Source organism: Crocodylus siamensis, chromosome 13, assembly GCF_052110815.1.
Source record: "Crocodylus siamensis isolate JL-2025a chromosome 13, ASM5211081v1, whole genome shotgun sequence".
In the NCBI taxonomy this organism is placed as follows: Eukaryota; Metazoa; Chordata; order Crocodylia; family Crocodylidae; genus Crocodylus; species Crocodylus siamensis.
This window is the reverse complement of record NC_143407.1, coordinates 35,374,769-35,390,537: the sequence shown is the minus strand read 5'-3', so window position 1 is coordinate 35,390,537 and position 15,769 is coordinate 35,374,769. Positions and strand designations below refer to the sequence as shown.

The following is a 15,769-nucleotide window of genomic DNA, read 5'->3' as shown; positions in this document are numbered from 1 at the left end:
GCCAGGTAGGGAGGTGCTATCACCTCCTGTATCTTGCCACGCAAAAGCTTAGTACAACGGTGTGCCTGGTCCACGAAGTGCTGTACTGGCTCTATAACATACGATCTATTTAAGAAAAGTAGGTGATGTGTACATTTTCAGACAGACTTCTCCCAAGGGCAAGGGCAAACTTCTTAGAAGCATTCTTACAAGAGGTTCCTGGAAACGTTACAAGGCACCTCTCTAGACTCCAGGTTTACCTTCAGAGGAAGTCAGACAGTCTCCTTTTGAGCGAAGATTGTTGTCCCCACAGTCCATGGCTCTTCGCAGAGACAGGCTGCCTGCTGCTCCAGACCGGGCAGGTTTGGGCGAATTACTTTTCTTACTTGTGGCTGCAAACGAAGTATTTAATTTCTTTCAATACAAGGGTGGGCTGGTTTCATGCTTCTGGAGCTCTCAACAGAGATTTACTCTGAGTAATCAAACTCAGCACAAGCTTAACCGGCAGACATCTATTCCTGGATACAACTGCAGTCTAGGGAAGTGACAGTTATAATTGCCCCTTCTCCCCTCCCCCCACACTTACCATTCCTTATGTAACAGCTTGTAACCGATGACTTTGTCAAGAGCTCCATCCCCAGTTCTTGTAGCTTGCTGCAGCTGTCTGTTCCACAGGCAGCCAGAGCCCCCTGGTCAACAGGGAGGAAGCCAGGCTGTCCATCACAAGAGCCTGTGTTGCTGCTTCTTACTTCTGACAGCTGGTTTTTCACATCAGACATTTTGCTTCGAACTTCAGCCATCTGAGTTTTGAGTCTCTTCAGCATCTTCAGGTCAGGGGGCACGCGCCACATGGCCTGGTGCCTCCGCTGGTCTCGATCTTTTAGAGAATAGGATGATGCTTTAGAAGAGGAAAGATTGAAGGGACACAAAGGTTAAAAAGTGCCCAGAGAATGGACTGGCTGACAAGTTAATAGCCTCAGGAAGTTAAAAAGATTTGTGGGACCTCACTTGTTTTGCCCTACTATTTTCACACAGTTCACGTGTTCTCTGAAGTCTGCCAGGTTATGTAATAGGAAATGCATCCATTTCACATTTGGGTCCTGCAGCACTGCCATAAGGCTGCAACATTTGGGTTGCAAATGCTGCGAAACAGGTTTAACATCCCATTAGCAAGTATTTTTTATTTTATTAGCTTCAGATTTTTTATACCTGTTGGTCCAAATTAACCTACCCATCCTATTAACACAGCTAGGAGCCACGGGCCCTCTACACTGCTAAGAGAAAGGGCTAATGCAAAACACAGTTCCCCCCTGAGGTTAGCAGATATCCATGTTATACCTTTAATTGCTAGGAAAATAGAAGAGTGTAAAGAAAAAATGTCAGCACCTGTCAAAACCACACTTCAATAGGGACTAGAACAGTGTTATCCTGTTCACACTAGCAACAAGTGATAATGTGAACCCTGGACTGCCATATGCTCTCTAACAAAGCCTCTGCTACCATCAGCTCTTGAGGTGCAGACTGCCCCCCACCCTCCTCACGCACACGTTTTAGACTTCCTGTGTTAACACTTAAACCCTCCTGTATTACCTCCAGCAGGCAAATGGGCAATGGGTGCCCAACACAAGATGATCTTATTTCATCTCACTTAATTCACCTCCACTAGCTTCCTCCTGTCTGGGGAGACAGCAGCTCTCTCAGCCATTGAACCTCAGGGGGGAAGTGGGCAAGAAGACAGCTCTGTAGTGCTGGGAGCTGCGCTTTCCCTTTGTGTGCCCGTCATGATGAAGGGAGCCAATTCTTACTGCTAGGCAGGTGTGAGAGTTCACCTGCTCACTAGTCTGATGGCAAATGCATTTCTTGGATACCAGCATGAATTTTATATGCATTTCAAATTAACTGACAGTTCAGAAAGAGTCTGAAGTGAAAAACTCCCTTAGGGAACTGGCTGCACAAGATCAGAGCTAAGAGATAATGCATAGGTGAGCCTATACCGTAACAAGTCAGCATTAGATCTACTTTGAAATCTATTTGTAATGCTTTCAATCCTTTAAGTGTCTCGCTGCAAATTCACCTGGCTCAGAGCTGTCAACTTCAATGGCACTTGGAAATCAAGGTGAAACCTAGCCAGTCCTGAAAAAAAAAAAAGCCAGAAGCCTGCTTCTAACAGGATGACCGAATAAGCCATGGGCACCAGAGTCAGGTCTTTAGGAGGTATCAGCAAAATAGATGATACTGATTCTGGGGTAAGCATCCTAAACTAGCACAGTCCCTCATTTGGGGGGGGGGGAGGGGGAGTGTCTGAATCTGGGTTTGGGCAGCACTGCCAGTAATGCAAGCCTTCCCTCCTCTCATCAGCTGCTCTTTCTAGTTCTGGCAAAGCACAGTCCTGACAGCAGCTGCCTCCGGTTCACAGCCCAGGATTATCTGCAGCTCACTCTGCCTCAAACTGCTTCTTGTTGGAGCTGCACTTGCTACAAACTAACTGCAAAGTGCAAAACTATTTGCTTTTCATCTTTCGATTCAGTAATGTAAATGTCATGACTATGGCAAGAGGAAAACCACATCCATGCATCAGATGAACTAGCATTTCTCTTCTGCCCTATTAAGCCACCAAATGGTGGCTTGAAAGGGATCTGCAATAAGATATGGTGGCTGTGGGCTGGGTAGCCCCAAACAAGTGTCAGCCACGGTGAATCTATTTAAGAGCGTGGAGTTAATTTACTAATTGTTCCCTAATAGAGCACACGAGGAGTAACTGACCCTCTACAATAGTCGTTGCAACGGATTTCTATTAACCTCGAGGCATCTTTCTTCTGCTTCACAAAGTTAAGGTCAGGACCTATCAGCCTAATGGCATACCTAATGCCATGGCGTCACCAAGGTTGCATTATCAACGGCTCCCAAGAACTCAGTGACATTCTTCCTCACCCATCTCCACTGGCCCCACTTCAAAATGAGCAGGGCAGACAAATGGATACCTACTTGATGCACATCTTCCTCAAGAAAAAGACATAAAACCTGCTTTAAATGCACCACTTACCTCTGTTCTGCAGAAGTGAGGCAGGAGGACGTGGCTGTAGCCCCCACAGGTTTTCCATACCATTCCTGTCTTTTAGATCCAAAAAGTGGATTAAGATCAGGGGATCTATGTCTAGCAAACTGCTGCTGGCTGCTGAGCCAAGACTACTTCCTCCCCGCCTTGATGCTCTGCTGCTTGGGTTGGCATAGCCATGGCTGCTACCTGAAAGAAAAAGCACAAGTCCTCCAAGCTGTGGGGAAAGCACACATAAGTGCACATCAGGATTTACTTGGCAGAGAAGCTAGAAGTCCCCACAGGTGGATCTACAATTTTGGAAAGGGGGGGTGCTGTTAGCGAGGTGTATCAGTGCATAGAAAACAACATTTTTTCTACAGTTAAAAATAAACCAGAAGGTTTACTAATATGCTAGGGACCTAAGGTTACATTAGTCAGTCTAAGATTGAAGCAAAAATAAATATAACTTAATTGAAATAAGTTAAAAACAATCTGTGAAATATAAGCTTCATTTCCAGGAGCATCTAACAGACAGCAGAATTGCAGAACAAAGGATAATCTGATTGGTGGAACATCAAGACCATTAAAAATGAGAGAGGGTCTTTAACACCCATAGAATGAAAAGTTTAGAAGGGATCAGGCAGATTATAATGAAGTCAAGTGACTCTCCCTCAGCACTGCATGCACAAAAATGCTGCAGCCCCTCTCTAGCAGCAGGTTTTAAAGTTGGGTGAACCAGGAGTCAGAAGGGATCGGCCCTTGCAAACCGTTGGTCCAATTTCAGAACGCCATCCTGGAAGGCTTTCAGGGCAACACAACAGAGCTTCAGTAAAAAGCGTTTTTTACATACGGACAGATTCTAAAAGCACTCTGACAAAAAATAGCTGTACTGACAGAAGCCAGAAAGCCTTTCATAGCAGCCTGAGCAATGGAAAAAGTCAATGGTATTTGCCTTGATCACGTAAAAGAACATTAACTCACTCTATCGATTTACGTATTTTTTTTAAATTAAGGTTTCCTTTATGTGGTCGAGGGAGATCTTCAATTAAGCTTCACTTTGCGCTATCACATGTTCCCATTACCCAGCAGTTAGGAATCTCCTAAGAACCAAGACCCAGCCACTGTGTCTACAGTCCTAATCTGGGAGATTAGTCTCAACAGCCCAGTAGGGCTGCTTTCCAAGGCAGGTGACTACGAACAGCATTATCAGTATTTAGTGGAAAAGCACTAGGAGCAATTTAAAAGTGAAACATTTTCCTTAAAGTGAACTGGTTCCACAACTCTTTGAATTAAAGCAAGAGCTACTAAAATTGTGAGCAAAAAACACCCTATGCAACACTTCTATCAACATCAACACCCCCATCTCTGTTTTTAACTGATTAATGCCATTCTTAAATGAATTAGTCAGGCTCATCACAACTGTCTGGTTCCCAAGAATTTAAAGAGGCAGAGCTTATCCGTGGCATAGCATTGATTATTGCTAATAACACAGAAGTTAATATGGAGAGTGAAAAGAGCAAGGAGTGAAGGAATGCTGCCGTTCTGGATCATTATCAAATCTGTTACTGCTGCACACATTTGTTCCCCCAGTGCTATTTGTGGGCACTAGTTAATGAATGCCCTTAAACAGATTCAATAGTTTAAAAATAAATTACCAGGGGGGCAGGAAAGACAACCTAGGCTTAGATTTTAAACCAAATTCACCTTTACACTGCAAGCAGTCTTACAGAGCACGTTTATGTATATCCAAACTCCATTCCTGCTTGGTGTTTAAAAGGATTCATACATTCCATCCCCCTCACATAATTAAGATTAAGGAAAAGTGGCATTGTAAGATCTGAAGGAAATGTGTCAAGCGTTCAGGGGCATGGTGACATTAGCACAGTAGAAGAGCTAGGCTTGCTGGTCTATTTTGACTGGAATAAAAAAAAAAGTCTAAAAAAAGATGCAGGCTCACAGAGAAACTTCAGCTGTAACTGATTTGTCAGGACAGCCAACAAAGCTCCTCAGGACTTTTCCCTGAACCAATGAGTCATTTGCCCTCTACTGCAATAACCAGTAAACACTATGTGATGCAGCATTTCCAAAAATAGCAAACTCCGCAGAATACGCAGCTTGGTGATGCCTCTGACGTGGCAGTGAAGAGAGCAGGGGAGGGAATGTGATGAGCTACTGCATCTTCAATTCCAAATATTTCTTTTTATACCTGATGCTCCAGTGGCGGCGGCAGCAGCAGCAGCAGCAGCGTCATCCATGAGATCTCCTTCTTCCAACTCCATATTACTACCATATTCCACATCATTTTCTCCAGACCTTCAGAAGGGAAACCCAGCAAACTCCAATTCAACATTATGAGGTTAACTATCTTCAAAAACCTGAACATTCCTGAAAGGTTTTATGGACCCCCAAATCACAAAAATTAAAAGGCATTATTTGCTACTTGACTCAAAAAAGTGTGGACTTCAGGCTTCAAAGCACAGAAGTTTTAGGACCCCATTTTGCCACTCTTCGTACACACTGCAAGACTGTGGCACGTTAACCATCTGGATTTGACAGCATCCTTTTAACTATCCTACTACTGACAGGCTGAAGCTTGAGTATCCTGGTTCTACATAGCACTTAATATCTTACCCACCGCCCTCTTAAATATTACACCTTCAGAATATACCTACATACTGTAAGAGTGTTAATCAACAAGAACAGAATTTTGTTCCCTGGAAAGAGCCGTTCACAAGATGTACGCAATATATCTTTGGCCAGCGAACTGAGTAAAAACAAAAGTTGAAAATAAAATCAGAGCATTCCTTTCTGGCCTGACATCCTGTCTTTCTACTCCAAATTACTGTCCATCTCTTGGTCCCTGATCTGTCAGAAAGCAATGCAACACTCCACCACCACGATATGCAAAGTCAGTCCAATGGGAATGAACATCAGACCAGGAGACAAGAGGATAAAGTCAGGGGAGACTTTGCAATTCACTCACATCGTTTCTTCATCGATATCATTTTCTTCAGTGTTGCTTGTGGCTGTTGAACTGGCAGACGAGCTACTGCCACCATCAAGGTGATTTGCCTCATCCTCTCCAGCAAGTTCAACTTCCAGATCTCCATCCGAGAGGTCGTGCTGCAGCGACAACACAAGAACGTTGGCATAAGGTAATTCTTCAGCGCAACGTTTCCCTTCGCCCTTTTACACACAAAAGGTTCTAAACAGAAAAAGCCCCAACAACAGACAGTAAGATTGCCCAGCAATCAGGAGGACCTGAAAGTGCAGCACACGAGGCGTTTGCCTTGAGGCACGGCTGCGCCCCTCAGGAAGCTGAATTTTCAGATTTGTTCACCAATGAGTTATAATTTGGACTTTCTCCCTTACAGAAAAACTCTTTGCTACCACGTACGCTGAAGGTCAGTGCCTTTAAAAGTCTCTACCCTTTTCCCTCAATACCCATTAGTTGTACTTTTGTGGAGAATGTACATTATGATTTGGATTGCACAAGTGCACGTCTACATCTCTAGTTCTACAATGAGAGTATATTAGAGAGAAGGCAAAAAGTTGAGCAGAAGATGTTTCCTACATTGAAGTCTTCCTGCTGGATTTTGTCCTCCTCCTCATCCTTGGTATCTCGCACAGATGCCAGAGCGGTGACATTCTCAAGTAGCACTTCTGAATTTTGTCCAGGTTTCTTTGGTCTTGCTTCCAGCCCATCATCGTTTTGTGGGCTAAGATGAGTGTCCGGAGGTGACATGCCTCGTGACTTTTGGGTACGGGAAAGCTCAATTGCAAGTCTCTTAAAATATGTTAAAATACACACAGTAAGAGACAAGTAAGTTAGACAAATTACAAAAAGCGGCTTTATTTCACAGATTTTAAGGGTTCAGTATGAAGGATCATGAACAGAGAAGAACCCAGCCCTATCAACACTAAAAGTAGCAGCAGGTATCCAAATACCTGACAATAAAACCTCAATTTAGTGGCCAGTCACTAACTCCACTTCAAAGAATGACTCCATATACTATAACATAGCATTAATCACTGTGAGATAAGAATTTGTTTCTGGCAAAGAGCCTTACAAGAGATTAACATCTCCAGAACTGGCATCCAAACCCACCCCTGCTTACCTCTTTAAGGTTGTTTATCTGTTGGATGTAACTTGTCTGAGCTGCTTCCAGTTGAGTAATGTACCAATGCTGGTCCCGACACTTTTGGAAGAAAGTAGGTGAACGCACTTGGAATCTTAAAAAAAGCCATTAAAAAAAAAAAAAAAAAAAAAATTACAGTGCTTGCAAAGACTCATCTAAAAAGCTTGCAATGTTTACAGTCTGGAGATAAAAATTTAACACAGAACAAAACACTAGTACAATTTTACCAGGTAAGATTACAGCTTTCTGGAATATCAGAAGAGATCAACCCCAGAAGGCATTTAAAAGGCTAAATTATCTTCTACCGAGTATGGCAGGATTATAAAGCATTTTGCATACTAGCTGGATCCATGCACATGTCCTGCAGTAATGGCAGTTAAGTCTATTTAAGGCACTTGTGTTAAAAATGCCCTTACAAAGCAAGGAGGACAAGCCAATGCTCACTCAGACTTGAGAAGGGCCAGCCCCCATTGCACTGTGCTTTGTAGAAGTGAAGTACCTCAGCTAGCTCCCGATGGGTTAGCCTGGGTATAGGAGACAGTATGGTTCTCAGTCTATATTACCCCTAAACAAACTGGATCAGGGGTTTATTTTAAAAAAAACAATACTCTGCAGCATAGATGCACCCTCAAAAGAAGAGTCTGTCTTTAAAATCAGATTTCCTCAGGCTTCGAAAGTGCATGGAACCTGAAGTGCAAATCAGCTTCATGTGACAGTTCCAAATGTAATGAAAGACACCTCAGCAAAACTTCCTGAAAAGCTCAGCAAACCTCTAACCATTCTTTAATCAAATCACTGGAATGATTAATATGCAGGCTTTTTACTGATTAGGTATTTCCTGGGGGTAAACATGGCTGCAGAACTAAAAATGCAACAAATAAAAAGAGAAGACATTAAGAAAACTTTTTCTTTAATCAGACAAAGAAATGAGGTGTGAAAAAGTTTAGGGTGTTGTCTTCCTAGAGGTAAGGTGTTTCAGTTACAAATAGAAAAATGCTATTTTTTTTTCAAGCGTTATTTAAACGATGTAGCCCACACAGATTGTCATGATGTTCTTCCAGAGTGAGATGCAGCCAAGGAGGATTTGACATTACATCATCTTTCAGTTGCTGGCAAGTCCAATGGCCATCCCTGTGCACACACATTCATATTTCTGATACATCCCAAGTGGTTTCTAATGGGAGCGAGTGGGACAAGTAAGAAACTACTTGAAGCAGAAGGGCAACATACCCATTTTATCTATTATAATGTGGCAAAAAGAGTTGGTTCTATATCCATTAGAAATACTGCTCCCTGCTCCAACTTCCCCTGCACTCATAGTGGGGCCCAAAGCAGGGAAATGCATTATCCCAGCTTTGAAAATGAGGACATACAGAATCTTCCTGAAGTGTTTGAAATTTGCTAGTTAAAGATATCTGATATAGACCTATTAGTGTCAAATAGTAGTTCTGCAAGTGACTGCTTCATCTCAAAGAAATCTATGTAAATCTCCCCCACCTCCTTGAAGCACACTCTCTTCAGAAGCTCATAAGAGCCAAATCCTTTTATTTTGTGACAAAACCTGTCACACTATTTTTTGAATTAATCTATTTTAATTATTTCCTACGCTGACAAGCACTTTCATGAAACGATGGCAAGAAACACAAAACCTCTCTCTTACCTTAGAATTACTGTGTCATTTTGTCTGTTTAAATACCCTTCATTGGCAAGCAGGTCTAGGCGAAAGAATCTGTTGTAGCCCCAGCATTCGCCAACTTCAAAATCAGAGGCAAACTCTCGAATGATGTTTTTAGCCGGATCGTTGGTGGACTGGTGAACCATCTCTACCCGGTACTCGTATCTAAAAATGCAAATTGAAATGAAACAAGAAAGCAAGCCAGACTTCAGTATAACAAGCAAACAGAAAAAAAATGCACTATTTTTCTGAAGTTTCTACTAAAAAGGGTGATTTCACAGAGACTTTCCCCATGTTGGACGTGTACAGCACACGGAATGATTTTTGAGGGAACACACGCCTTCTAAGTAGTAAAGACCTAAGGCTAAGTCAAGAGGCAAGTAACACTACATTTTCAGACAAGCTGGAGGATTTATGTATTTATAAACTGAACAGCTTAAACAACAGCAATCAGGGCTCCACCACAACACTAAGTGGTAACATAGTCTATTAGTGCTTCGAGGCAGGAATTCTAGGCCGCTGGTGTCAAAGGCTAAGTGTGTCAGCACAGATAAAATCTGGAGTCAGAGCGCTGAGTGTCTGCCGCCCTACTCCACATGAAACAAGTGTGATGTGATTGACAGCAGACAGATTGTAAAGTGAAGGCAGACCTCTTCATGAACCAGCAAATTAGAAGGACAGCCTCAGACCTAACAAAGCAAGAGGTAAGAGCAGGGGAGAATCCCTGCAACGAAGTCCCCATTTCATATTTTAAAGATTTGACAATCATGTTCTTCCGTCATTCATGAGACTTGCTCTCTCCTGGTTCTGTGTAGAACAGCACAGAGGAAACAGTTTAACTGACTGGAGACAATGCTATCAAATACACACAAAAAGAAAAAGAGAGAAAATAAGTTGTTCTCCCCCTAAAATGTCAGCTCTAAATATGGTTTCATATCAACTGTGTCCTTGTGGATTAAATGTTATTTTTAGAGCTTTTAAGGAGAAAAAGAACACATTTAAAATGTTTTATACATACACAAACAACATTTCTAGGATGTTTTCTCTACTTTTTGCAATGTATGCAAATAGTTGAGAGTAGTTGCACTCAGTTAACAAACCATAATCACTACTTAGAAAATTCTTACATAAGCTTTTTGTAGACACACGTCCTCTGCATGCACATTTCTTTGCAGGGCTACATACATGTCACATAACACTGGGGAGGGGAAGCTGAGCCACATGCAAATAATAAAGCCCTAGTCCAGCAAAAACCGGTGTATGCAAAAACCACGAAATGGTCCTTTTTGGCCATCTCCCACACAGTGCAAAGAGTACTGCAGCTAGTGGGGTACCGCTAGTGTTAAATATTGGCAGAAGTTCTTAACATCAGGCAAGGCAAGCGTCCTATTCCCTTTTCAGTAACTGTATTTTTATTCTTAACTCACGATGGACAAGAAGAGGAGATGTTAGAAGGCTGCAGCTCCTGTTACTCAAACCTGCCAGCACCTCCTCTCCAGCTCTTTATATCAGAATGAGTACCCAGCCATCTCAGGAAGGTCCTTGCATCAATCAGGCCTTGAATCTTTCCTTGCAGGCCCCAAAATTCAGTGACCGAGACCCTCCCCTTGACCTGAATGGTGCTACTCAGCTGTCAGTCTGAAACCCCTTCCACAGCACTATTACCGCACCCTTCCAGAGTGGGCTCAGCGCTCTAGTTCCAGATTCTCTCCACTTGCCAAGCTGTAGTTTCTGAGCCTTGCAGGTCAGACTTTCACAGGCAAAGGAAGTTCCAAACACACCTCAGTCAGTCTCCTTGGAAAGACAGAGTCCTGCAAACTTTCTTGCTCCAAGTGTAGCCATGCTTGCTCCCAGGGAATTAGCATTTAACTGCTGGCTAGAACTCATTCCCTGGAATATTTGCTGGCTCCATTTCCAATCTAGAGTGCACAAAGTATCCTAAAAACATTTCACTTAGAAAGAGATTGGTCTAGGAAGCCAATCTCAGGGCTGGAAGCTGGGATGCCTCAGTTTATTATCAGCTTTATCACTGACTTAATTCTCACCTTGGGCAGCCCCCTTAATATCTGTGTCCCACCTTTCTATTAATAAAAGGGCACTAAAGACCTGATTCAAAAGTCCAGTTAAGTCGATGGGAACCATTCTATTAATGTCAAGGGGCCTTGGACCAAGCTCTAGCAAAGGTACAAAGTTTGGATCATGCTTTATAAGGCTCTATGAATTCCACAAAGAATTATGAGAGACATTTAAATAATAGCCATTTCCTTACTTGGATGTTTCTGGCAATCCAGCAGACAGCTCCAAAAACACGGACAAATAGTAACCACGCACCACTCCATTTCCATCCTTTAAAAGAAAAAAAAGAAAGGAGGTACAATTATTAATGGGTCAAACAAGGACAGGGTATAAGTTCATGATTCAGAATTAAAATACACAATATTTTACAGCCTCAGGTCAAAGCAGTCAAACAAAATGTGTTTTTACTGTGCCATGGCTAAAAACCACTACCGTAGCTTAAGTTAAGGTAGAATTGTGACACCACCGTCACACATTTGCCAAGTGCTAAACTCTCTCAGAATTTGACAGTTGTAATCGGAATCACGGAAACTGCATTTCAGTAATTCAAATACGTGTAAACTGGAATAATTTGGTGAGTGCTCCAGTTTCTAGTCCTGTTTCTTTTCTGAAGCTATGCATTAAGAGGACAGCAAAATAAGAGCAAAGCTTTCAAATTCCCTTAACCACAAATATATTGTCAAACCTTTTCTTCATAGCTTTTACCAAACGTTTGGCATGAACAACAAAGTTTAGAGAGAGCCAGTTTTCTTAAATAAACGCACAGCTACATTTTGGTGCGGGGGAGAGTTAGATTCTATAACCCAACAGCATTACATTGCAAAAAGCCCTTCTCCTATGCACTGACAGAAAGAAAAACCTACTGCTATTGTTGAATGAGTCTAAGTTGTATTTTACATCCTGTGAGAATCATGTACGTGGCTGACTGAATTTGAGACATTTTGGGCTCTTTTACACCTCTCCAGCTCAGTGCAAAACAGAACTGTGCGTATGCGCAAACCCAGCAGAAGAATGCGATTCCATTAAAGTCCACCTATATTAGCTAGCAAGCCAAGCAAGCCACTGTGGTACTCGAATCACTTAGAACAGGAAGAATAATTTTTCTCCACGGGCAATTCTAATAGTATCCAGAGTTGCCCGAAAGCCTTGACAAAACGCGAAGGTTCAGCAGGAACATGAACCAGGAATGTGAACCTTTGCTACTTTGGTTTAACATTCATGCATGCAAGTACCTCAGTGGTCAGAAGGCTGCACCTCAATGAGATTATGAAAAATGCCATACACATGATGTCTCTGCTGAAAATGTCAGCGATAGAGACCGCACAGGACAAATTCCCTTCCAACAGCGATGCCCTTGCGTTCTCCCATCTCCCAAAAACAATTTCAGCTAATTAGGATGTACTTATGTACTTAGACTACAAATACCTCCAGGTATAAATGCACACACAATAAACCAGTTTAGCTGCAGTCCTGCAAACGTTTAAGAGATCATAGGCCGAGATGATGGCAGCACCTACTAGTTACCTGACACCTGTCATGCTGAAACTCTGTTTTTAGCACTAACACAAAGTCCAGTGAAGTCAATGGGAATGTTCCATTAGCTTCTGTGGACTCTGGATCAGCCCCGAGCAGAGCTGCAAGGCTCAAGACATTCTTTGAACAGCTCTCAATTTCCTTGAAAAACAAAAAAGAACTGTAAATAGCAGTCATGTCCCCACTTGCATATTTCTGACAACCCAGCAGAGAGCTTTGAACAGAGACCAGTAGTAACTGCACACCACTCTGACCCAGTGCTTTGCAGCAGAATGCTTCCCTTGTAAATATTAACCACATTTTACAGATCAGGAAACCGAGGCAGAGAGAGGGAAAATGACTTGCCAGACAGTCACGGAGCAAGCTAGTGACAGCATCAGAAATAGTACTAGGGTCACCCAAGTCCTAACCCAGTGCCATAGCTGTTGACTACCCTGGTTCCTAAAGACAACATCCACCTACTGCTGCTCTCAGTTCACTCAAACAACACAAATCTGTGCAGGGGATCTGAGGTACCAACCCTACTGCTGAATTAGATAGCTTACAAGAAAAGACTGAATTATATATACATTATTTTCTCCCTGTGGACTTCAGTGTTTCCACAACCAAAGTTTAAGCTACTTGACTATGCAGAATTTATACTAATTCAGTAATAAAAGTTGAACAGAAAGAGCGTTTCGGTGCATGTAAAACTCACTGGATAAACTTTTAGTCTCCAGCAAAGCCCCGACACTTGGAGAGGTGGACTGTAAACGGGATCAGCCCGCTGGCGCAAAGTGCTGTCAAGAGAGAGAAATAAAAATATGCAATTGCAAAGGAAGCAAACCCTTCCTGGAGAAGGGAACTTGCATACTTTCTATTCGCACATTAGGACTAGGCTTTTTGCTGCAATAAGGAAACAAAACAAAAACAAGTAGAAAACAAAACCGGCAGCATTTTGAGGCTATCTGAGCAGTCAGGGATGAAAAAGGACACATTAGTTTTTCCAGGCCATCTCCTGGAGCCAATACTTTGCCATACTGTACTTTAAGCTTTATAAGACTGTTCCTGCCCTACAGCAAATAAACCAAGGGTAAGTCAACAGACAAAAGGATACAGGCAGACTGGAGAACAACTAAACAGGGAGACAATATTCATTAGCATGACTGGCTGGGTCTCAGTACACAAGAGCCTAAGCTTTGTCAATTATTATTTTTTAGGCAACATGGGCAAGGAGAGTTTTAAGGAATGTTTTGGAAGAGAACAATGAGGTAACTGTAGATATTCATGAAGGGTGACCACACATAAAAAGGGCAACATGGCAGAAAGCATAAGTGCCCCTTGTTAAAGGGGCAACCGGTGTCAATAAAGTTAATACTGAATGAGATGCATCTGGTGGGTGGGGTGAGAGAGAGACTGGAAAAATTTTAGGATCAAATTGGAGGAAAAACTCCAAACACCAAGTGGAAACAATATACTGAAAATGAAAGGGAAAGGGGACATGGAGGGCGATACCTGAAGACATAACTGAGGTCAAGATAGGGTTAAAACGGAAAAGACTAAAGCAATGGGAGGCAACTTTTTTGGCAGGCATGCCACAAATTTGCCCCACATCTGCCCTGAGTGCCACTCTGATGCTCTGCCGCTGGATCGGGGCTCTGCTTCCGGCCCTACTGGTCCCCTCCCCAGTCTGCCAAGTGACACACACACACACACACACACACACACACACACACACACACACACACACACGCGCTGTCCGTGCCCCAGGTTGGCCACCTCTGAACTAAAGCATGCTTGTATTGCAACGGGAAGACCCAGAGGACAGCAACAGATTAAGGAAGAGAAAAAAGGTGCTACCATTCTCTCCTAAACCTCCTATCAACCCTCACTGAAATAAGCTGTGATTTATCATCAAAACATTTTAGCTGCAAATATTACTGCCAATTTAATCAATATATTCTAAAATGAATTCCTTAATGTTGACGTGAAAGTCTACAGTCAATCCAGAACAATGCAGGCTTGTACAGAACTAAGTGCCTGTGAAGATACTATGCAAGTACTCCTTGTAAAGTTAGTGTTTAAGCTTGGAACTACAAAGTTATATAGTTGCCATTCAGCAGAGTAAGATGTTTAGCAGCCTATTTAACAGGTGGTTTGTTTCCTGTTTCTCAGATGATTCTACATGTTGCTGTACAGCGATGTTGCTACGGTGCTGTGCTTTAGTACTTTCTTTTGCAAGTACTTAAGCACAGTGCACTAACTGCCCATGCCATGCTGTGAACCCCACGCACAGTTAGATTTTGCCACTACGTCACTGTAGAGGCGCGCTATACCAAGGAAGTGCACCACTACGGCAACATAGCTGCCAATCCCATGTAGACCCACATGAATGCTATGTTGCCGTAGTGCCATATGACGACGTGTAGATGCACCCCTGTAGAAGCAAATCAAGACATCGATTCAGTTCCTCATTTGCACTTGGGTATCTACTGATTTCTAACAGGGAGTAATTCAGTGGCTTAAAAACTAACTGGTACAACACAGACAATTGTTCAGGACATATTCCTACCTGAAGTTTTCCAAGACAAAAGTAGTTGAGTCATAGGCTGGTACTAGTTCACTGGGAAGAAAACATAGGTGAGTTGAAGAAAGCGGCCCAGAAGTAAAGGTGGAATTTACAAAATGCTCACATCACATCACTGACATGCACAAGTATCACTGAAAGTTAGGAGGACAGTTCTAATTATTCAAACAACTCTGGGGGAAAAAAAAAAAAAAAAAAATCACACTCAAGATCTTTGAGAGGACATCAAGGTTAATAAGCCAGCAATGCCACCATGCTGTAGTTTTAAAGGTACAAAAGCATATCCTCTGTGCGTGGGCACTAGTATGTAACTAATATGTAACATCTGAAATTAGAACCTACAATTCTAAGGCTTTTTTCCTCCATTTAAGTTATAAATGTTTTACAGTTCACACAGCTTGGAAATGAAACCAGAACTGTACACTGCAATTTCCTGTAGGGTCCCAATGACCTACGTGACCTGGTGTCTGCCACACTGGTAGTAAATTTTTAGAGCCCATTAGAGAAAAATCAGTCACTGTTCTCAGACCAGAAAGGGTTTATATGAGCTACGTGTTTAGAAGAATTCAAGTTCCTTTGGGAAAACAAAATATTCTGGGGAATATTTTTAAAAGCACACAATATATCTGTCTGATTCCACTGTCAAAATTATCTCTCTCCCAGATGCCCCTCTAACTGACACACCTTATCTATATTACATAGACAGTACATATTTCTCCTGTCCCTATGTAAACTGACACAAAAACAGTTCAACGTGCTTAAAA

General features: G+C 42.4%; 1 protein-coding gene across 7 annotated transcripts in view; it reads right to left on the bottom strand.

Annotated features, from left to right (window-relative positions):
* The window catches only part of TRIM37 (tripartite motif containing 37), a 41,177-nt gene that overhangs the window by 7,851 nt on the left and 17,557 nt on the right, over window positions 1–15,769 (bottom strand). For all 7 annotated transcript variants that reach the window (XR_016439006.1, XR_016439005.1, XM_090026224.1 and 4 more), the window contains exons 10-20: window positions 14,991–15,041; window positions 13,137–13,218; window positions 11,100–11,176; window positions 8,816–8,995; window positions 7,135–7,249; window positions 6,591–6,803; window positions 6,000–6,139; window positions 5,223–5,329; window positions 3,023–3,223; window positions 566–877; window positions 240–371 (exon numbers count right to left, since the gene is read on the bottom strand). Coding sequence is in view for 5 of the 7 variants with exons in the window: in XM_090026224.1 (XP_089882350.1) it covers window positions 240–371; window positions 566–877; window positions 3,023–3,223; window positions 5,223–5,329; window positions 6,000–6,139; window positions 6,591–6,803; window positions 7,135–7,249; window positions 8,816–8,995; window positions 11,100–11,176; window positions 13,137–13,218; window positions 14,991–15,041 (1,610 nt within the window). In the remaining 2 variants the exon portion in view is untranslated. The remainder of the gene's footprint in view (window positions 1–239; window positions 372–565; window positions 878–3,022; window positions 3,224–5,222; window positions 5,330–5,999; window positions 6,140–6,590; window positions 6,804–7,134; window positions 7,250–8,815; window positions 8,996–11,099; window positions 11,177–13,136; window positions 13,219–14,990; window positions 15,042–15,769) is intronic.